Source organism: Leuresthes tenuis, unplaced genomic scaffold (genome assembly GCF_036924035.1).
Source record: "Leuresthes tenuis unplaced genomic scaffold, fLeuTen1.0.hap1 SCAF_15, whole genome shotgun sequence".
NCBI classification, from domain to species: Eukaryota; Metazoa; Chordata; class Actinopteri; order Atheriniformes; family Atherinopsidae; genus Leuresthes; species Leuresthes tenuis.
The window spans coordinates 15,341,041-15,361,950 of NW_027325369.1; the positions used below are offsets into that span (position 1 = coordinate 15,341,041).

Sequence of the window (20,910 nt, forward strand, 5' to 3'; positions counted from 1 at the left end):
ACATGAGTGAGCCTTTTATTTTTTTATTTTATCAGTTACACTGAAACCATAAAGAAATTTCTGCTGAAATCAACTGAAATTTTACCCTCCACAAAAATATTCTAATCTCGGTTCCAATTGGAGCTCGGACATCAGGCCTGCTTTAAAGGCAGACTGAGGTCATTGGTTAAAGCCGATTAAATCTCTACGCTGGTGCACTTCTCTTGCTTTCAACACACAAACATCAACAACTGACGCTTTTCTTTTTTTTTTTTCTCTTCAGTCTTGGTGTCCAATCCCTCCCAACCTTTGGTAGATGCTGCAGAACCAAAATAATTATCTTCACTCACTTTACCTGCTGGAGGCTTTGAAGCTGAAGCAACATGTTAAGACGTGTTAAAACCTTCCTGTGGACATTTACACAGGAAGACTGACAGTTATTACTGCTGCCAACAAAATACACGGGTGTGAATACTTTTGTATTGAGATTAATGTGATTTTTTTTAATACTAGCTACAATAAATAACACCCCCCCCCCCCCCCCCCCCCCCAGCCAAAACAAAACCAATAGTATGTTTTCACCTGCTAATGTGCTTATTTTCAATGCTAATTTCATCGGTTTATAATCTAATCTACAACACAAAGGGCACAGTTAGTGAGGCGATCCCAATGCTTTTAGAACAGATTTCACATCACTTACAGAGTTCAGCTGGTAATCATCCGCTACCACATAAGCCTTCTTAAAACCAGCCTCCCCCACAAGGAGCAAACAGTACGAGTCATCTTGCAGCGGCGATCTTGCAATGCGCCACTTGAATTGTGACGCTGGTGAAACCAAACTCGGAGCGCAGCCGCTCTGTCGCCTTCCTGAGGATGACCTGCGCATCAGCCTCTTCGTCTGCGAACACAAGCAGAGGAAACGTTTTTGCTCAAAGAATCTTCCGATTGGGATAACATTTAAAAAGGAAAAAAATAAGTACTTTGATTAAAACTAACTATAAATATAGATTAAAAGATCCCCCAAAACAGAACCCATCAACAAGAGATGAGCCATAAAAAAGATGGAGGACGTGTCAAAGGTCATTTCTGAGCAAACTCCTCTGGTTTTCAGCAGTTGTAAAGCAGTACTGACTTAACCTCTACCTATGGCAATGTGAGCTGACAGCAGAGAGTGATTCATGTTGAGGCTCCACATGTGCAAATTGTTAACAGCCGCCACTTCTCCCACAGACAGCAGCAGCTCTCTGACAGCGCCGAAGCTAACGCCACGAGGAGCACCTGCAACAAACAGCCAGACTACAGTACGTGGACAGTCGCTGTGAAACTCACGTCACCAACACAGGGGGAGTTAAATGTGTTTACCTTCCATTAGTATCCTGAAAATGTCCTTTGTGATGGGAACCGTTGTCCCGATGACAAGAACTGAGAACAGGAACGTGCAGATGGGGTCTGCCACTTTAAATTCAGGCTGTGAGGAAGAGATATCAAATGTGCGTCAAAGTGGAAATAAACCACAGTATGGAGTGTGACCTTATACCACAAAGTCCTGGTCAATGGTCGACAGTAGTTTCTTCCACATTCTTTAATCGTGTGTCTTTGTCTTGCTAGTTTTTAGGCTGGTTTTAATCTGTATTTTTCGACATTGTCAACAAACCCAGTAGCGGGACATAACTAAAACGTTAGGCTCCTGCAGTCAGACAAGGCAAGGAAAGGCCCAATTATTCATAAAGGAGACACACTTTGGCAAAAGCATTGAACCTTTTAAAGCTTTAAAGTCAGTGGTTTTTAACATTACAGACTGTAGCTGAGCAGACGTAACTGTTCTTGCTTGGCTCCTAAAACAACGATAATCCAGGTGCTTTCCTGCTCTTGGCTCTCACTGAGCGCTTGTTGGGGAATAATAATCCCTGTGGTGGTGCATTCTGTTGCTTTGCATGATCTGGGCCAGTAGTGGTGGTGCAGTGTACCGCTGTGCAGACATGATAGGGAAGAAGTGTGATCAAATCCAAATTAAGCTTTAAATTTGACCACAATCATTAAAAGTGACCGAAAGTCATCTAAAATAAATAGAGAACTCTTTCAGTGTGGGCTGGTAAAAATCTGATTTGGGATTGTGTGGTGGATGTGTGGGAAATGTTCCCACTAAACATTAGCAGATTCTGGATGCGAATGTCATGACGTCACTGGGGGAATTATAAAAGTAGGACTAAACACAATCCAGCAGGCTTTAAACACACCTTCATTTTGGAAACACGTTTGCAAGAAAGGTTAAAATACCTCAGAACCTGTGATAAGGAGTGGCTAAGAAACCTCAGTCTCACATGGCTGCACATACGTTGACCTGCGCAGATACTGACCCGGAAGTGGATGATGGCGGCAGCTACGAGGACTCCGACACTCTGCAGCAGGTCTCCCAACACGTGGATGAAGGCCGCCCTCACACTAGCATTGCTGTGGCTATGCCCGTGAGGCCGTTTCTCCCTCTGCAGCTGGCTCTTGGGGCCTTTGTGGCCGTGGCCGTGTGAGGCGCCAGACTGATGCAGGATCAGAACCATCCTGAGTGAAGAAAGAGTTCAGACTACTTTTATAAGAGCATTTGATCTCTACACAAAACAGAAATAACGCAGAGCACACTCACAAGATGTTAACGCCCACCGCACAACCAGAGGTGATGAGCATGATCCGACTGTCGATATCGTAGTCCCCGTCAGTGATCCTCTGTACGGCCGATGAGACCAGCACCGCTGTCACAGCCCAGATAGAGACAATGGAGAGCAACATGCCCAGAATCTCTGTGTAAAACAAGTTATTGAAAGTAAAGGGCCAGATACATACTGTAAGAACACATGAACATAACACGAAGACACCCACAAATCGAAAGAATGAAAACAAATGAGTTTATGCTGGAATTTTAGAGAGCACTCACAAACCAACCCCTACCAGAGGGGGCCTGTGCGTGGAATACTGCACCAAAGTTTATGGAAGGAAAGTCCCACCTGCCCGGTGCCATCCAAAGGTCATGGTCTGTGTCCGAGGCCTGGATGAGATCAAAAGAGAAAAGATGCTGATCACAATGCTGCCAAAGTCCGTCAGGAGATGAACTGCGTCCGTCATAATGGCCAGACTGTGAGCAGCGAATCCACCTGCGAAGGACACGAATAACTGCAAATCAACATGATCTATGCACATCTCTGCTCTCAAAAAGGAAAGTATTTCTCACTTAAGAAAAGATGAAGCTCACGAGGTTTGAAACTTTACGGTTTGTAGAAAGACTGAAGATAAACAGTAACATCTGGACACCAGTGCTTCAACATACCGATCGCCTCTCCCATCATGAACACGAGGCTGATGGCGCAGGCGATGAGGAGTTTCCTTTTGGCCACGCGTCTCGCATCACTTTCAGTCTCCTCACAGAGCGACTCAGACTGCAGCAGACCGTCCACACCGGTGGAGCCTTCACTGAACTCTGAATGGGAATGCCTTTCCTCTGGAGGACCCATCCTGACCGGAGGCAGAAAACCCACACATGCAAATCAACAACAATCTGCGCACAAAAAGGAGACAAACATTGAGACGTACCACGTAAGAGGCTCCAAGTAAGGCTCAATCAGAGGTTCTTTCTCGGACTCCGTCATCAACTCCATATCTTCAGGTGACTACACCTTCAGAGACTTCCTGGGATTCGGTTTACAGAGCAAGCACAACAATTTGCCAGCTGCTGTAAGGCACACCTTATCTGTCAGGGGTGGAGCGCCACAGGAGCCAATGGCCGGTGACCGAGTCCAGAGGCACCAAGCAAGAAATCCCAAGAAAAATTCATGACTTTCCAGTTTAACCCAAGTTTATTTCATCACACAAACATTTACATTGTTTTAATTTACAGACATTCTGGAAACATTCGAGAGTTAAAAAACATAAAATACATGGGAATGTTGAGACAATGAAAATACTGAATTTTGTATTCAATCTTTGAAAACACCAAAACCACCCCCCGAAATAAAGAACAAAAAAATTCCGCTAAAATGTATTCAGGTTCTTATTTGTGTTTATCAAGTGGCGAGATGGACAATAACCTGTCAAGACTTTAAATTAATGCATCCTGGCAGCCCAAGAAAAACAGCACAAGTTCCTCATTTGTACAAAAATCAAGGAAAATGATCCATGCCCCATGTTTTTGTACAAACTTGTGCTGTTTTTTTGGGGGCTGAAATATAAAAATATACATATGAACAACAATAGATATTGCATAATTCAAGGCTTTATCTTGATATACATTCATAAAACATCAAAAATACAGCTCTGAATTTCCTATACAAATCATAGCATGCCACAGAGAAAGCTTTGCTCTAAAAACAAGGATTCCATCAGCAGCACAGAAAAAAAAAGTGAAAATAAAAGTGGAAACTTCCGCTTCTATTCACTGAAGAAATTAACATTTCTGGTTATAGTGCCCAGTGCAGGAAAAGTTCACACAGTTTGTGCAACAATGGTCAATCAGTACCTGTTAAATTACCCGCCTCTTTGGGTATTTTGCCTCGCGTTCAGTGAACTAACCAAAACAACCACTGGTCTGTTCTGGTGTTACAGACTGATATCACTCGTGTCTGTGTGCATTGCGTCTGTAAGGAGCTCTGTAGCTTAGTTTAGCATAAAGACTGCTGCGACACCTCTGAAGCTCAAATTACGAAGAATCTTCTTTGTCTAATCTGTGCACGCACATAAAATTAAAAGTCTAGCCGTGAGTTGGAAGCATTTCTGATAATAAATCTCATTGGTATGACTCTAGAAAGTCAGAGAGAGGTTTTAGGTATGTCTCCAGCGACTTCTACTCTTTATGCTAAGCTAGGCTAATAGCCTTAAGATTTTTCTAAGGAGCTTTAGAGGCATCAAAGTTTGCTATCTACCCCTGAGCTTATCAGATCCTGGCTCTGGCTCCATGCTGCGTTCAGGTCCCTCAACAGTTGTGTGTAAGTACCAGTATATATTTTTTTAAACATACTGTTGAAGTCAAACCAAGTCACAATCCAAGGGCAAAACCCGTAAATATGAGGACACCTCATAGGTGCCCCTCTCTTCTTCATGCCAATTAAAACTAACTGAGTGAATTTAGTATTATTTTTTCCATTTACAACAGCTGTTTTGTCTTCATATTTCGTTTGACTGCAATACCATTTACGATTTGAGCCATTTAGTTCTGGGAGGAGTCACCAACATGTTTTTCCCCCTATTTCTAATATCCACAGCATGTAAAAAAAAAAAAACAACAACAAAAAAAAAAAAAAAAAAAAAAACAAAGGGAGGTGGAAGAACACAAGACAATACCTGTGTGATCTTAACTCAGTCTCAAAAGGAGGCGATAACAAATTCTCCTAAAACATCTGTAAGCATCACAATATATTTACAACCAAAAGATGAATGCGCAGCAGCCAGAGACTGTTGATCTGATTCAGGCCATCAATTTAGCTCTACAGTGTGTTTCCATGTGCAGTGAGACTGAAGTGGTTGGCCTTTAACAGTCTGAAAAACCTGAATTAGCCTTTAAAAAAAAAAAAGAAAAGATATAAAAACAACTCTCATGAATTTTGGGTCAAGACGTTCTCACATCTTTATGGCAGCTTTTGGATCAGATTCACAAAACGAACTTGTGAGTGTTTAAGTGCAGAAGAAAAGTCTCTCATACCAGAGCTCATTGGCTTTGATCTGCATGGCTTCGTTATTGGTTTCTGAGGCACGTATTTTGTCCCATAATTTATGAAATGTTTAAAAAATATAAATATAAAAGATTGGACCAGAGACAAACCATCAGCGTAAAAAAAAAAAAAAAAAAAAAAGTGGCAATTTTCAAATCGCTCCCGATTTGTGTAAACAAATAAGCCTCTGAGGGGGGGTGGGGGTGCATTTGCTGTATGTCACACAGTGTTTGAGGAAAACACCTGGTCATTCTTTGGCTGGCGGTGATATGTTGGCTTATTCACAGGTCGACCTGCCGTTGGCTGCATGAGGCTGAATCACAATCGGTGCATTCTCACCTGCGGGAGGTCAAGAAAACGGAGCTGTTTATTCAGTCTTCACAAACACACCTACACACGATTATTCTGTATGAAAGGGACAAGATTTTTAGCTCTGGAAGCTCATATAGGCAAAAATTATTGGCCAGAGGCACAGTCATTAACGGATGGGTTCCAGTGCTACAAGATTCGATTATTTTTCTCCTCAGCAGCAAGAAATTTCATCAGATAAGACTCTGGATGGGTTTGAAAGCTCAAGCTTCATTTGCATGCAGTCTGACTTTTCAAGAAGTCTTCATTAACAGAATCCCAACCCTTCTCTAACATGGGATGGGCATGATAGATTAAAAAATGTGCATAGAGTCTACCCAAATCTTAAGTCTACCCCTTTGTTAGCACCTGAATTGGCAAGAAACACTGCTTTGAGATCAGCCATGCAAGTCAAAAAGCTCAGAACAGCAGGGATCAGCGGGCGGGTAAACATCACCTGAAGAGGCAACACTTACCTGAGGTTTCAGTGGAGCTCGGCTGTATGACGATTACATGGTCCCCTGCTGTAAAACAGAATCAAACACTGAGAAAAACTGCTGCTGACTAACAGTAATCACTTGAAGTGCTTTTGTCATGGATTGAACCGCATGTAGACTGTATTCAGAGGGTTAGGATAAAATTACACGTATAAATCTGCAATCCAACAGTGCAGTTTCTACAACATTTTGCTATCATAAGGGGACTTTTTCTTTCCACAGGAAGTGACAAATCAAACTGCATCAATTTTCCACCTTTTGCTGTCACATCTCAATCTGACTGAACCAGACTTGTATGTATGGCTATTTGGAATTTCGGCGTGGTGCCCATTTGTCACTATTTCAGCAAAACACACAGCCAAGACATTTGTTGGTAATCATATTGATCTCATATCACCAAAAAATATATACTGCCCGTCCGGAAAAAAAAAGCCACCACCTGGATTTAACTAAGAAAATAGGTAAGAGCCAAAGGGTCAGATTACTGGCATGCATCAAAGAGATTGCTAAAACAACTCAAATTAGATTAAGAACTGTCAAACGCATTATTAAAAACTGGAAGGGTAGTGAGGAACCAAATCAAATCCACTCAAATGGTAAACAGTAGAACTCACTGTTATGTTTAATAGTGAATGTAAGAGCATCTCCACATGCACAACGCAAAGGGAACTCAAGGGATTGGGACTAAACAGCCGTGTAGCTTTAAAAAAAAAAAAAAAGTGAGGCTAATTGAAAAAAAAAAAGAAAAAAGAAATGAATGAGGTAAACTCACTACCTGAAAAGACTGACTGACCAGGTTATTTTTTCCTTCTCTGATGGCACGGGCATAATCCAAGATGACAATGCCAGGATTCAACAGGCTCAAATTGTGAAAGACTGGTTCAGAGAACACGAGACGTCATTTTCACACATGGATCGGTCACCACAGAGTCCAGACCATAATCCGATTGAGAGTCTTTGGGATGTGCTGGAGGGGACTTTGCACAGCGGTCCGACTCTCCCATCATCACTATGAGGTTTTGGCGAAAAATGAATGCAACTCTGGACGGAAATAAACTAAAACAAAGTGACATCGCAGAAGCTTGTGTAAATGATGCCACAGCGAATGCGCGCTGTAATCAGAGCTAAAGAGCGAAGTATATATTAGAGTGTGTGACAGGCAGTGTACTTTTCAGCAAAGCTTCAGAGAGTCAGCAACATGTCACAGATGTTACAAATATGGCCTACTTTTGTGATGATTCATCTGACAAACACTTTTTTTTTTCTTCTCATGCATGTCACTGGTGTCAAGTTAAAAACCGGCAGCTCTGGCCTTTGCTTTTCAAATCACATGAGCCGTGCAGTATACAAAACTCTAAAGTATTTATGGCCACTACCGAAGGCAAAGTCTATGTAAAATGATTATGCAGGCAGTAACTGCGTCCTAACAGAAAGGTCAGTGCTGTGGACACACACAATTCACACGCCCCGCTGCTGACTCCACACTGGGATGTTTTCACTCACAAAAAACATCTTTGAATTAGACGCCACTATAAAAATGCAACCTGGGAAACGTCATTGTTGTGTGTGCAGCAGGAATACAGCCCTTCCTTCAACTGTCCAAACTGAAGCAAACACAAAACAACAAAGTCCAAAGTTACCTGCTTCCTGTTCTCTGATCTCTGCCTCCAGGTCCTCGGGGTCCATGTATACAAAATTCTCCTCGTCCGGCGGCGTCTTGCACTTCCCGCAGCAGAAACAGCAGCAGCAGAAACAGCAGCAGCAGGTGCAAATGGTGCAGCACAAAAAGAGGGTCTGAGGGAGAGATGGGTGTCAGTAATCTTAAGACTCTTTGGCAGATGGGGATCAAAAGAATGCGCATGCACACGTCCTCCGGTTTGCACGTTTGCAACCGGACAACACGCCTCTCACCTTGAACCAGCACTTGGACATGAGGAAATAATATTTGACGCTTTCCTCGCCGAACTGCTCGGCCACGTAGAGGCCCATAGATCCATACTCGTCATAGATTTTCCGCTTGTTCTCGTCACTGAGGATGGAGTTGGCATTGTTGATCTCTTTGAATTTCTCAGCAGCGTCTGGGTTATCTGGGTTCTTATCAGGATGATGCCTTAATGCCAATTTCCTGCGAGGGGGTTAAAAAATATATATATATATATATGACAAGGGTTAGAATTCAGCCAACTTTCTAAAGCTTTAGTTATAGTCCAGTGGGTCGCTTTATCAAGCGAGTGTAAAATTCTTGAATTTGACCATCATGGGGTTGCTGTACTTCGTCAGGATTGCTTGCCATATGATCAGATAGTTAGATAAACCTTCCACTCTCCACACATCCCTGACATAAGACAATAAAAGTTATTGCAAGCAGATGAACGCCGACACTTTATCAGCTGCTGATGGAAACCGAGGCATTTCTTTAAACCCTTCACTGTGACAAAAGCACAACGACATAAAAAAAAAAACTGCTCAATCTCTTCTCTTTGCAGTTCACATTGGCTCCTAAACAATCGCTGAAACAACACAGATCACCTTCTTAAAAAGGCAGCGTATGCACTGATGAAACTAAAGTTCTACCTTTAAAAATCTGCCTCGTCTTCATGACAACGCCACTTCTCAAAGGCAAAAACTTCCCCTAAAAGAACTATGTGCTCCTCCGCAGCATAAAAACTGCTTGTGAACTGTGTGAGGCACAGGAATAAGCATTAAAGGCATTCCTTAATCCAGATGTAATCGCACATCCTCCTGATCGGCTCCATGTCGCCTGTTTAGGCAGCACTTATCTGATATAAGGAGGGGGAAATGGAAAATGGTGTTCAAACAGGTGGCGTTCAGAGCAAAGATCTTAAACTTTCATTTTCTTGTCTTGGCAGTGGAGCTGGAGCTGTTGAGAGGAAATACTAACATATAAGAATCTCTTGGGGACGCTTCTTCATCAATGCGCTGGCACTTTCTGTTACTGTCCTGTAAAGTTTTAAATTGCCCCACTTCTCATTTCCCAGTTTTAAACAGCCGGCTTGACCTGCAAGTTCAACGGGAGGACTGAACCTACCTGTACGCCCTTTTTATGTCGTCGGGAGACGCTCCTTTCTCCAGTCCCAGCACCTTGTACAAACTGTCACCTGCTTTCGACATCTTCCTCTGAGGTCTGTTGGGATCCTCCATGTTTCACGGTGTGGCGGCTGCGCTAATGAACACAATCACAAACCATGTACTGACAAACACGGAAAGTAACTTTTAGGGCTTAAAACGTTGGTGAGGAAGTAAACTGAGGACAGTAAACTTGGTGGCACGAATGCTGGAAGTCCAGAGAGCACTCAACATTTTGTAGCCTAGCTACGGTTTAAGCACCTGCACGTAAAATATGTGGTTTTGACTTGAATGTTTGACTCGTTTTTACTACACGTTACGTTAGACGCACCGAGGTAAACTATCGTTACATTTCCAACTGGCGAAAATAACTGTCTCGTGCGAAGTGAAGAACACGTAAAAGCTCACATACCAGAGAAGTGAATGTTGTTATTTCTCGTGGAATCATAGAGTCCGAGAGTCTCCTCGCTCACTGACTTCAAGAAATTTATTCCATGAGCTGCTTGAAACTGGCAGAGAACTTCGTGGGGCTGAATCTCCTCATGCCCGGGAGGGCAGTAAAGCCGGAAGTTCGACTCCGAAAGGAATCATGGGGGCAAAACGTCCCGGTGTGATGCCGAGAACTGTAGTCCTCGGGAACGCGCATATCTAAATAAACAGAGCCTACCGGTTATTGTCTATCATTGCAATGATTTATGAGGGGTGTCAAAACAGACTTTTCTGGAGTTGCCGAGATGTGTATTGTGAGTTTCATGTAATTTATATACTACCTTTAAAGAAAAACAGGGGATGCAAAAAATCTCGGCAGCCCCAAACTCAGCACTGCCAAATGCGTTCTCTAGCAAATCTAATGCTGTGGATGGCCTACCGCTGCATTACGAGTAAACGTAAACTTAATTTTGCAGGTATCTTCAGGAGATAACCTTCAGCGTAGTGGTTTTTCCACGAGCTGTGTTACATGCTGTGCCAGAAAAGCAAAAGGACTATACTAAAGTCCAGATGAAGAGTATAAATAACTTTTCCCTCATTGAAACCATTCTAAATATTTGTAAACTACGGACTCCAGATAACTTATTGCCACGGATGAAAACTACAACACATGAGGCATCGATTCAGACCCGTTATACGCCTCATAGATCCTTTCAGTCAGACAATAACCGCGTAGGATCGGTTTATTTAGCTGTGCGCGTTCCCTCGATGCGATGGGCACGCAGCTCAGGAGACTACCATACGTCAGTATTGCTCCCTATATATTTTGTCTTTACTTTGATCCACTTCTTCAGAGTTCAAATGCATTATATGCTATGCTCTTGCTGTAAAAAATTTAAAGGGCTCCTCGTGCAGAACTGACAGAGGCTTATAATAAATACTAGGTAGTCGCCCATAGCAGAAGAAAATACACTGGAGAATAGCTTTTTGGGGGGACCATTTTATTAGTGGATGGTACATATCTAACAGAAAAACATGCTTCTGTAGAAATACTTCAATCGGATATACATTTTAGATGGATTAAATTTCTTTTGGTACTAAAGCAGGTGCCAATCATTGAGTTTCCTCACTCCGTGGAATCACATTCATGACAATCTTCCCCATGTTTCTGTTGGCCTCCATGTGTCGGTGAGCCTCTGCAATGTCCTCCAAGCTGAAAGTGCTGTCAATCACTGGCATCAAGGAGGAAGGCTGGTCCGAGAAATACGGCAACGCTCTGTGAGAAAAAGCCGTCACCAGGTCCGATTTGTACTGTGGCGGGGAAAATGCAAAGAAAGAATCAGGCACAGACATGCTCATCCGGGAGACGTGTTAAAAGGGAACTATCAGTCTCACAGCGGATGACCAGACATTGAGAATAGAGGAAGTTGAAATCGTTTTCTCTATGCTACACGAACCAGCTACACGAATCAGCATGATCACATGCAAAAGGTGAAGAAACATTTCTGACCTGAAGACTACGAGAGCGGAGGAGGCTGGAGAGCAAGTGGCCTCGCTTGGAGAGCAGTTTTCCCAGCAGATCTCCTTCGACTGCCCTGCCTCCCATGGTGCCGTACAGCACCCATCTCCCGTCCACCGCTAAGGAGCTCACGTTTTGCTCCCAGTTACACCCACCGATGCAGTCGAGGATGACGTTTGCTCCTTTGCCTGTAAAGTTCCAATTATATATATTTTTTTATACAACTGAACAGACCATTTTTCACCCGCTGTAAACAATTTGTAAATGCCAAAGTAACGAAAGCGCAGGTGGAATAAATGGTTTCTTCATCCTGGAAAGTCTTTACAGATAAATCATAGTTAAAAAAAAGTAGGACCTCCCTGTTACTCCTCTCTGCAATAAGGCCTCAGTGTTTCCCTCATGAAAGCATCATCCTTCTTCCAGAAAAGTGCTCTTGAACAAAAGGCTCTCGAGGCTTTCTGAAGATTTTTGTAAGTTTTTCTTTGGACACTGGCAGCTTTTCGCACGTTTTCAGTCAAGCCCTGGTACCCAACCATTTTCAGAGGCATGTGTTTTTTGTTTGTTCTGCCACTTAACTCTGACCTGTGAATATTTCAAGCATGAAAAGGCAACTAACTCTAGAGATGAATCTGTGACACGTCTACACAATATAGAAAACGTAAGAACCAATTTCAAACGGTATCTTTGTGGCTTTGTCTCTAGCAGCTTGTTGAAAAGACATAATTTTTTACTCTTACTTCATTAGTTGGTTTTATGAAAAATGCCAAAGATAACAATGTTTCATAGACATAAAAAATGGTATTTTTGCACCAACGAGTTGATTACCAAGGTGCTATTAGCTGAGAACTTGGCCTATCTCAGCACGGTGTGCAATGTGTCCTTAAAATAAATTGCATAGGAGACAAGTGGAGGACAAAAAAAACAAGTTGCGGGACTACAAAAACATCTACAGAAGATCAAGCCTCATCAGAAATTATGTCCATGGAAGGGTGGCTGTCAAGAAGCCATTCTTAAGGAAGAGAAACAGGGAGGCTGAGCTATGCCAAATGACACAAGACGTGGAAAATCAGTGTCAACAGGTCTTATGAAGGGATGAATCTTCCACAGAGGCCAGACCTCAACATTATTGAAGCAGTGTGGGATCATCTTGATAGAGAACGGTATAAAAGGCAGCTAACATCCAAAAAAATTACTTTTGAATGCCCTCCAGGAAGCCAAGCCCTCATCAAAATTGCACAAACTCTGTTTTTTTTTTACCTAATAGACTGTATGTCTATTTACGTAGTGAAGCGCTTTGAGTGGTCAGTTAGACTAGAAAAGCGCTATACAAGTACAAGTCCATTTACCATTTACCATTTAAATGTACACGTTTTAATAAACAGATGCAGCTATTCCTAATTTTCCTGGTGATATATGAAGAAACCTGGCATTGCTCAAGGCATAGTACTGTTTCTAGCATTTTTTTTATTACCAGCAGTGATTGCGAGTGCTGCCTAAAAAAGAAAAAAAGAGTCATTAAAAAACTCGACAGACTAGTTGAGAGACTACAGCTTCTGTCTGCTGCTGCACTTTCACCTCCTGTGAAGTCACGAACTCCCTGCGCAAAGCTCTCCTCCTTGTAGTTGAATCCCGCTGCTGCGCCCAGTTTCTCAGCCGCCCTTAATTTTTCGGGGCTTCCTGCAGTAACTATGGGCACAGCACCAAACAGACGAACCAGCTGAACAGCAGCTGTTCCGACTCCGCTTGCTCCGGCATGAACCAGCACTACCTCCCCCTCCTTCACCTGAGCTGTGAAAAAAGGACGACAGCGAGCACAGACTTTAATCCTGGCCTCTTGCTCATTCCATAGTCACTCTTTTCTGTTTTTTCATATTAGTATTAGCTAAAAAACAGAAAGAAGAGAGACTTAGCGTCTGTACCAATGAAAACCAGCAGCTGAAAAGCAGTGAGCCAAGCCTCTGGGATCGCAGCAGCCTGGCAGAGGGTGAGGTTAGGGGGAACAGGCATTAGAAGCTCCTCAGGCACAGAAACATATTCTGCATATCCTCCTCCACTGAGCAAGGCCATGACCTTGTCATCTGGTTTCCAGTCCCGCATCAATCCTGGGCCCAGAGCATCCACAGTACCAGCTACCTCCAGGCCTAAGATGTCACTTTCACCTGCAGGAGGAGGGTACAGGCCTCGTCTCTACGGAAAAACATTATCTGATTATCAGTTTAAGTGAGCCGAGATGTATTGCACAATCAGGAGGCCTGTTCTATTTCATTATCTGAGTGAAACCTTTAGAAGTTGATCAGGTCTTTCGTCACATTTACAGTAGATTTTACGGTACCTGTAATAAGTCCGCCCTGTTGAGGGCAGCTGCGTGAACTTTAATCAGAATTTCTCCATCTTTAGGTCGAGGTTTGGGGACAGCTCGCAGCAGCAGATTCTCTGGTCCTCCAGGTACGTCAACGCACACCGCTCGCATCATCTTGACAAAGCTGGAGCTAAACCTGCATTGGATCTAAAAAAGAAGGGCCATAAATCAGTTCTTCACTGGTGAAAAAAGAAACAACCCAAACAGCAGGAAGTCAACACGGGGCAACTTTATGAGGACTTTTTATTTGCCGTCTTACTGTCTTGTAGGTGTTTCTAAGTAATAAACTTCCGACGCGCAGGATCTGATGCATTTGATAGTCTCAGTGGTGGCTACTGGAATATGAATAACAAAGAGAGACAAAATTATCACGCAAACTAAATGCCATCATTGTTATGGTTAATACAGCATAAGTGAAAAATAACTGAAAAATGTCTCAAAATTGATTTGAGTGAATTTTGTATCTGTGTAGCTATGTTCTGAGGGATTAAACTGGCATTAAACTATGAATATATGTTGACGGCTGTGATTCCATTTAGCATGAAAAACTGTTTTTATCAAGAACGCAAAAACCACCATTTTTGGAGGAAATCTGTTCCAAAAATGGTCCATTGCATTTTATTCAAAATGAAGAAAAGAATTAGAATGAAGAAACAATTAGTTGACTGTTTCGGTTATTCACAGTAAAAAGATATGTGGTTATTAAAGGTTTCAAATATCATATATCATCGATGAGAGCACCTACAATAAGAAATACATGACCTGACAAGTGCAGCATTTAGAGAAATACAGTCCGCATTCAGTTATACTTTTTGGACCCTTTGGCTTCCTGTACAATCATGCCTAGACATGCCTACTAATTACAAAACTATTTTGCAGAAGAAAGATTAAAGAGAGGAACGAGAGAGTAGAGCAAAAACAGAAGCAAAAACAGGAAAATGTGGTCTTTGTAAATGAGTCAAGTATTTAAATGAGAGCACGTGAAGTTCGACGATTACGTTGAGCGAGCGCATGCGCTGTTAAACTGATTAACACAACTTCTAGTCCAACTTTGTCTGTCAAAGCTTCTATATAACCAATTCATTAAAGTTGAATACTGATATGAGTTTACGAGAAGCTCCACACTTAGTAGATAATTGATCAATGATGACAGCCAGTCGCTTGCTAGCTTACACTTTTTTACAGGCATTACATTCAAGCATTACAGAAAGTTAAACTCACCAGCCTACGATGTCAGCAGCTAATCAACTCTGAGGTGACTGAGATTTGTTGGGGAAGTTGTGTTGCGCCATTATCTTAACTCCACATAGTTTTTTCTTCTTCTGGTTTCGAGAAATCGACCTCACCTAAGAGGGACAGGCGTTCTAACCTGTCACAAAAAAAATGTTAAAGGAATAGTTCACTCAATATCTGTCTATCTATATATCTATATCTAGATATCTCGATATAGAAAGACAGTTACCTCTCTATCTAATCATTCATCCAGCTGCTCAATTATGTAAGCAGGCCCCCCAGAGTCGAAATAATATATATATATAATCACATTTGTCCAATGTCTTTTTGACTGTGCTCAAATTTAATCTTAAAATCGTTTGGCTACTGGGTGCAAAGAAAGAAATTATATAGAGACATGGTGAAATTTGGGGAAACTGAATTGAACCCGGTTCTCTCCGGGTACTCCGGCTTCCTCCCACCATCCAAAAACATGCATGTCAGGTTAATTGGTGACTCCAAATTGTCCGTAGGAGTGAGTGTGAGCGTGCATGGTTGTTTGTCTGGTTTGTCTCTATGTGGCCCTGTGATGGACTGGTGACCTGTCCAGGGTGTACCCCGCCTTTCGCCCGATGACTGCTGGGATAGGCTCCAGCCCACCCGCTACCCGATTAACGGATTGACGGTATAGAAAATGGATGGATGAATTGAACCCCCCAAAAACCTGTAAAACCGCCGGTTTGCTCCGTCGAATTCTGGACCAGTAGCGTCGTTCGGACTGAGGGTGGCAGCATTACGTCATCGCTGCGTCTGTTTCACTGACAAATTCAGAAGAACGCCACACCATAGAAGAAGAACACCTCACGTCAAATAAACAGCCGCGTTCGACAGATCAGAAGTAGTTCCTCTTTATACGTTGATCAACCAGGATAATTGGACTAAAACGAAGAAACTGATATAATATCTACACAGTATTGAATTATACTATTATATGTTTGAATATAAAGACCAGGATAACAACATGAACAACAAATAGAAGACACTAATACGCTACTGGTGTTCAGCCTGGTTTGGCTAACTCAGAAGGGACAGGACGTTTGTATTTTCGTGTCTCAAATCAGTGTTTGGGAAGCTTAAATGGCAATGTCATCAGTCCAGCATCTGAGAGATTTTATCAGCGAAAGACTAAGGGCTGCCGCCGAAGAAATATTCACAAAGTTAGAAAAAACGATCGTCCAGTACGAGCTAGAGATCGACCGTCAGCGCAGACTCCTGGATATCAACTGGACACCTGAAATAAAATTACACACAACAGACTGTGGAGGGCCCAATAAAGTAACACATGAATTTGACTCAGGTAGGATCCTTGTAAGAGCTCTGTGATAAATTTATTTCACAGCAGGAGCTATTTTCAGACAGGCATAACATGAATGCATCTCTTCTGAAAACCAGAAAGGTTTAATATGAAACACGCCAGGGAGAGTAGATTGATATACTGAGAATAAGAGTATGTATGTACCCACGTGCAAACAGACCTCACAAACTTGCATCCCATGGAGAGATAGATCCCTGTAGGATTGTATGAACATGACACAAATTGAAGGCAACAGTTGCACAAAGATCACAAATTCCACAAAACCGTGCCAATTAAAACTATTGTAATTGTGCATCGAAGTTAATTAGAATAATAACATAGATATACAACCCCAATTCCCAAACAGTTGTGATGCTGCATGACATGTAATTAGATACAGAATAAAAAACGGTTGACCAATTGTGGGGCAATTTCAGAAAATTGTTCCTCAACACAAAACTGCTAAGAATTTGAATATTCCATCATCTATAGTAAATAATATTATAAGAAGATTCAGAGAATCTGGAGTGGTCTCTGTGCGCAAGGGACACAGCCAAAAATCAGTATTGAACGCTTGTGATCTTCAGGCCCTTTGGTAAGACTCCATTAAAATCAGACATGACTCTGTCATAGAAATCACTACAAAAGGTTGCACATTCGCTTTAAATTCCACTGAGATATTTGAGCAACATGCTTGTTTCTATATATATAAAAAAATGCACTTCTGTATACATCAAACATCACATAAGCAACATTTTCTATCTCTCCAGACCTCCCACAGCAACATGTCTTCAAAGAAGAGGAAGAGGTTCTTCATCAGCTATGTAACCAGGAGAGCAACTCATGTCTTGGCCAGGAAGAACCAGATCCTTCACAGTTTAAAGAGCAGCAAGTGGAACTTGGTACTAGTGAGGAAGGAGAGCAGCTCAGTCTGAAGCAGGAATCTCATATCTTTATGAGGACTCCTTCTGATGATGAAAGTAACCACAGTGAACCAGGACCAAACACTGACCAGCTTCCTTCTTATAACTCACCTATATCTGAGAGCCAAGACCAGGAACAAAGCCAAAACACTGACCCAGGATCAACAAGCTATGTAGAACTGAAGCCAAAGAATAAATATAGTAGAAATAAAAGTTACAGTAATGTAGAAAACTGTCCCAGGTCAGAAAGTCACTTTAATACTTACACTGGTAAGAAGTCCTTAGTTTGTCACATTTGTGGAAAAACTTTTAAGTGTAAATCCAATATGAGGAAACACTACAAAGTCCACACAGGTGAGAGGCCATATTCTTGTAAAATATGTGGAAAAGGTGTTAGAGATAGGGATAAATTGTTGATCCATACGAGGACCCACACAGGTGAAAGACCGTATTCTTGCAAAACATGTGGGAAAAGTTTCACTCAAAACGGTGGTTTAACTGTTCACATGAGAACTCACACAGACGAAAGGCCGTATTCTTGTGAACTATGTGGGAAAGGTTTCAGGGATAATAGTAAATTGTTGGTCCACATGAGAACTCACACAGGCGAGAGACCCTATTCTTGCAAAACATGCGGAAAAAGTTTCACGCAAAACAGTCATTTGACCGTTCACATGAAAATTCACGAACGTGTGAGGCCGTACACATGCCAAACATGTGGTTTATTTTTCAGTAACAGCAGTGATATGTTGCGCCATGTAAAAACTCACCCAGGTGAAAAGTTGTATTGATGAAATGTTTGTAGGAAAAAATATGTTAAAAGTCAAGCATAGTAAAACTTAAAAATCCTTGTTCTCATTACCAAGTGGAGACCTTTAATTTCCTAGTTTTTGTGTTTTTTTCTTTTCGTGACACAAACAAATTTCAGAAGATGTATGACACTATACCAAAGAAAGTATGACATAAATAAACTTTCTTTTTTCAAAGTTCGATTTTAAAAACAAATGTTTCAGAACATTTTATTCAAGCAATGCTCCCAAACTAATAAATTTAATAATTTTTGTATCTATGAGCATCATAGACATGATGCATGATCAATTGTTAACAATATGTTAACAATTGATTTTATGTACATGTGACATTATTGTGGTTATTAACGTAAGTTTCCCTGTTCCAACAGATATCCTTTGAATGGCGTTATGGTGTTTTTCCCCCCTCTTTTCTGTCTTCTCAAACCCCAGCTGGTCGAGGCGGATGGCCACCCTTCCTGAGTCTGGTTCAGAGGTTTCTTCCTGTTAAAAGGGAGTCGTTCCTTTCCACAGTCGCCTCAGGCATGCTCAGGATGGGAGATTGGAATGAAGACAAGTTTCGGTGCAATCTGTTGGTTTCCTTAGCTAGGATATTAATTTTTTGAATTGGCTCTATATGAATTAATTGGATTATGATTACAATGAATTGAATTCCAATTGGCTTGAATTGGACTATATTACTTAAGTGCCTTGAGATGACAATTGTTGTAATCTGGCGCTATATAAATAAAATTGAATTGAATTGAATTGAATCATCAGTTTAAGTGGTTGTAATGCATACAACCATCAGTGGTAATGTTAAAGTATAATGCGATACAGTTTGTTAATTTGATCAATTCAGCTATTCTGTACTGAAAAACTAATGTACAAATAACTAAGGATAACAAGTAACTAAGCACATGTACTCCTAATATTAATATCCCCAAATTGCCAAAATCGTAATCTCTTCCTGTAGTATGGTTAGCTGTATAACATCCACTTTTTGTGCATGAAACTTACTATTACAACAAAAAGCCACAACTAAATTGAGATTTTCAAGATTGTGGTCTTTGAATATGGAATTAAACCAGGTAAATACTTTGCTTGCTTAACAAACAAAACCAACATGTGAAAATCCTTTGAAAATTCTGAGTCATTTATGGTGGTAACACCTATTGTGTCTTTTAATAGAATGATAGAGAAGCTAACTGGAAGACCGGTTTGTCATCTTGTAGATTCAGGCTCTAAATGCATACATATAGCACTCTACTAGTCTTGTACCTTTTTTTTGTAACCTTCAGACCGATGGACAACTGCTCCAGCTACCGAACCTCAGAGCCGCCTCCTGTTATTAAGCTAGAAATTATTGGTAAAAGGATGTGCACTGCTGTGGATATTATACTATCATGTAACTATGCTCAGTCAAAGAAAATAATGGTGAGAGCCTCACTTAAGCAATCCTTCACCGAAGCCTTTACAAATTATCAATAATAGGGAATAAGAAATGGAGAAGCTAACAATATTGGTAATCAAGTTGATATTGAGTAACTGCAGACTTACTGCACATAATACACTACTGTCATACTGCAAATCCACTGTAGCCCTTAGCTCTGGACATGCTCCTGTCCAACAGTTATGTCAAATGTGCTATGGGACCTGCTGTGTTTCTTCATAACAACCTGATTTAAATTATTTCATAGCCAATTTAAAATCTGTTAACGTATAAGTGTATTGGAGAGATGGTTATGGTTTAATAATCTGATTATTCCAACATGCAATTGTAAACTGGCTTCAAAACAATTCCGAAGGTTGTTTGGGACCTGCTGTACAAGGCTGGGGTAAAGCCAGCTGGCAACCTTCAACTATGTACTACTTCTGGACTTCAGCTGCTAAATCGGTATGGGTTATTGAGTTCACGAGGAGACCTTGAATGCACCACGAAAATTGTCACCGCTACATGCTTGGCCAGAGTATAGAGACTCACTCTGTGAGTGTGAGGATGGCGTGAGCGCGGTCTCACAGACTGACCGTTAAAGTGCACTAACATTAAAAACGATTTCAATCTAACCTCAATATTTCTATGAGAACACGTCTTTAGAAGTCAAAAACTTAATCAACACAATGTGAACTTCTTACATTAAAATTTAGCGAACCTTGCCTAAAAAATGTAAATAGTCTGTTTTACAATTGTCTACACTCAACGCTTGAATATTCCACCACAACCAACATCTAAAGTAGTCTTAGTTTTTCAGTTAAAATAGTTTCGACCCTCTTGGCACCCAGACAGCCTCGGTTTGTTTACTCTTGATAGACGAAGCAAAGCGGTTTAACCCGGAACTGCTTGTAACGTCAAATGACACCTCATGCTGCATTCTTAGGCAACTACAAGCTCAGACTTAAGAGATTCAAATGGGAGAGGGAAAAAAAACAGACGTAAACTACTCCAAAACTTGAGTTTCAAACGCTGGATACACACTTTTTAAATTGAAGAACACACACAGTGTAACTCTGGTTTGTACATGTTCTCTATTAGTTGGGTTCATTTGATTAGACCTGGCCGTTTTCAGATTTTTCAGGAAAATATCAATATATATCAAAGTAATAGGACTTAACACCAGAAACACACACACACACATCCCCTGTCTGGGTCTGGAACCACACCTTAATAAGGTCCAGCAGTAAAGTTGAAAAACTTCCTCATCTGAAGTCACCATGGGTTTGATTT

The 20,910-nt window shown here is 41.4% G+C and overlaps 4 protein-coding genes across 6 annotated transcripts; 1 reads left to right on the forward strand and 3 right to left on the reverse strand.

Annotated features, from left to right (window-relative positions):
• Positions 1 to 503: 503 nt before the first annotated feature.
• LOC140270839 (proton-coupled zinc antiporter SLC30A2-like) lies at positions 504 to 3,776 on the reverse strand. Its single transcript, XM_072366075.1, has 8 exons — positions 3,559 to 3,776; positions 3,296 to 3,480; positions 2,976 to 3,122; positions 2,618 to 2,771; positions 2,337 to 2,535; positions 1,342 to 1,447; positions 1,123 to 1,257; positions 504 to 877 (listed from the first exon to the last, which is right to left on the reverse strand). Exons 1-8 carry the CDS (start codon positions 3,621 to 3,623, stop codon positions 759 to 761), a joined length of 1,110 nt encoding a protein of 369 aa, XP_072222176.1. The 5' UTR covers positions 3,624 to 3,776; the 3' UTR covers positions 504 to 758.
• Positions 3,777 to 5,916: 2,140 nt separating this feature from the next.
• dnajc5gb (DnaJ (Hsp40) homolog, subfamily C, member 5 gamma b) lies at positions 5,917 to 10,148 on the reverse strand. Its single transcript, XM_072366087.1, has 6 exons — positions 10,014 to 10,148; positions 9,564 to 9,698; positions 8,426 to 8,639; positions 8,155 to 8,308; positions 6,494 to 6,541; positions 5,917 to 6,008 (listed from the first exon to the last, which is right to left on the reverse strand). Exons 2-6 carry the CDS (start codon positions 9,674 to 9,676, stop codon positions 5,947 to 5,949), a joined length of 591 nt encoding a protein of 196 aa, XP_072222188.1. The 5' UTR covers positions 9,677 to 9,698; positions 10,014 to 10,148; the 3' UTR covers positions 5,917 to 5,946.
• An 880-nt stretch (positions 10,149 to 11,028) lies between these two features.
• On the reverse strand, positions 11,029 to 15,270 carry tp53i3 (tumor protein p53 inducible protein 3). Of its 3 annotated transcripts, none has more exons than XM_072366077.1 (7): positions 15,130 to 15,270; positions 14,168 to 14,240; positions 13,882 to 14,055; positions 13,469 to 13,736; positions 13,125 to 13,337; positions 11,541 to 11,737; positions 11,029 to 11,341 (listed from the first exon to the last, which is right to left on the reverse strand). In XM_072366077.1, the coding sequence occupies exons 2-7, from the start codon at positions 14,219 to 14,221 to the stop codon at positions 11,144 to 11,146; spliced, it is 1,104 nt and encodes a 367-aa protein (XP_072222178.1). In that variant the 5' UTR covers positions 14,222 to 14,240; positions 15,130 to 15,270; the 3' UTR covers positions 11,029 to 11,143. The 3 variants fall into 3 exon arrangements, with proteins under 3 accessions (XP_072222178.1, XP_072222177.1, XP_072222179.1); XM_072366076.1 differs by having other exon boundaries at positions 14,168 to 14,243; XM_072366078.1 differs by lacking the exon at positions 14,168 to 14,240.
• A 705-nt stretch (positions 15,271 to 15,975) lies between these two features.
• LOC140270836 (uncharacterized) lies at positions 15,976 to 18,569 on the forward strand. The gene is made up of 2 exons (XM_072366073.1): positions 15,976 to 16,477; positions 17,245 to 18,569. The coding sequence occupies exons 1-2, from the start codon at positions 16,258 to 16,260 to the stop codon at positions 18,186 to 18,188; spliced, it is 1,164 nt and encodes a 387-aa protein (XP_072222174.1). The 5' UTR covers positions 15,976 to 16,257; the 3' UTR covers positions 18,189 to 18,569.
• The last annotated feature ends 2,341 nt before the right edge of the window (positions 18,570 to 20,910 follow it).

What these genes read in the sequence shown, in the direction of transcription:
- LOC140270839 (XM_072366075.1), bottom strand. Translation starts at nt 3,623, where the DNA reads ATGGAGTTGATGACGGAGTCCGAGAAAGAACCTCTGATTGAGCCTTAC. An exon ending in GCGGTGGGCGTTAACATCTT is followed by an intron (nt 2,536 to 2,617) that starts GTGAGTGTGCTC and finishes TTCTTCACTCAG; the next exon opens with GATGGTTCTGATCCTGCATC. An exon ending in TTTCAGGATACTAATGGAAG is followed by an intron (nt 1,258 to 1,341) that starts GTAAACACATTT and finishes TGTTTGTTGCAG; the next exon opens with GTGCTCCTCGTGGCGTTAGC.
- dnajc5gb (XM_072366087.1), bottom strand. Translation starts at nt 9,676, where the DNA reads ATGGAGGATCCCAACAGACCTCAGAGGAAGATGTCGAAAGCAGGTGAC. An exon ending in GATCAGAGAACAGGAAGCAG is followed by an intron (nt 6,542 to 8,154) that starts GTAACTTTGGAC and finishes TCTGTTTTACAG; the next exon opens with CAGGGGACCATGTAATCGTC. An exon ending in GAGCTCCACTGAAACCTCAG is followed by an intron (nt 6,009 to 6,493) that starts GTAAGTGTTGCC and finishes GACCTCCCGCAG; the next exon opens with GTGAGAATGCACCGATTGTG.
- tp53i3 (XM_072366077.1), bottom strand. Translation starts at nt 14,221, where the DNA reads ATGCATCAGATCCTGCGCGTCGGAAGTTTATTACTTAGAAACACCTAC. An exon ending in TCAGCTGCTGGTTTTCATTG is followed by an intron (nt 13,338 to 13,468) that starts GTACAGACGCTA and finishes CTTTTTTCACAG; the next exon opens with CTCAGGTGAAGGAGGGGGAG. An exon ending in AGTTCGTGACTTCACAGGAG is followed by an intron (nt 11,738 to 13,124) that starts GTGAAAGTGCAG and finishes GGAACTTTACAG; the next exon opens with GCAAAGGAGCAAACGTCATC.
- LOC140270836 (XM_072366073.1), top strand. Translation starts at nt 16,258, where the DNA reads ATGGCAATGTCATCAGTCCAGCATCTGAGAGATTTTATCAGCGAAAGA. An exon ending in AACACATGAATTTGACTCAG is followed by an intron (nt 16,478 to 17,244) that starts GTAGGATCCTTG and finishes CTATCTCTCCAG; the next exon opens with ACCTCCCACAGCAACATGTC.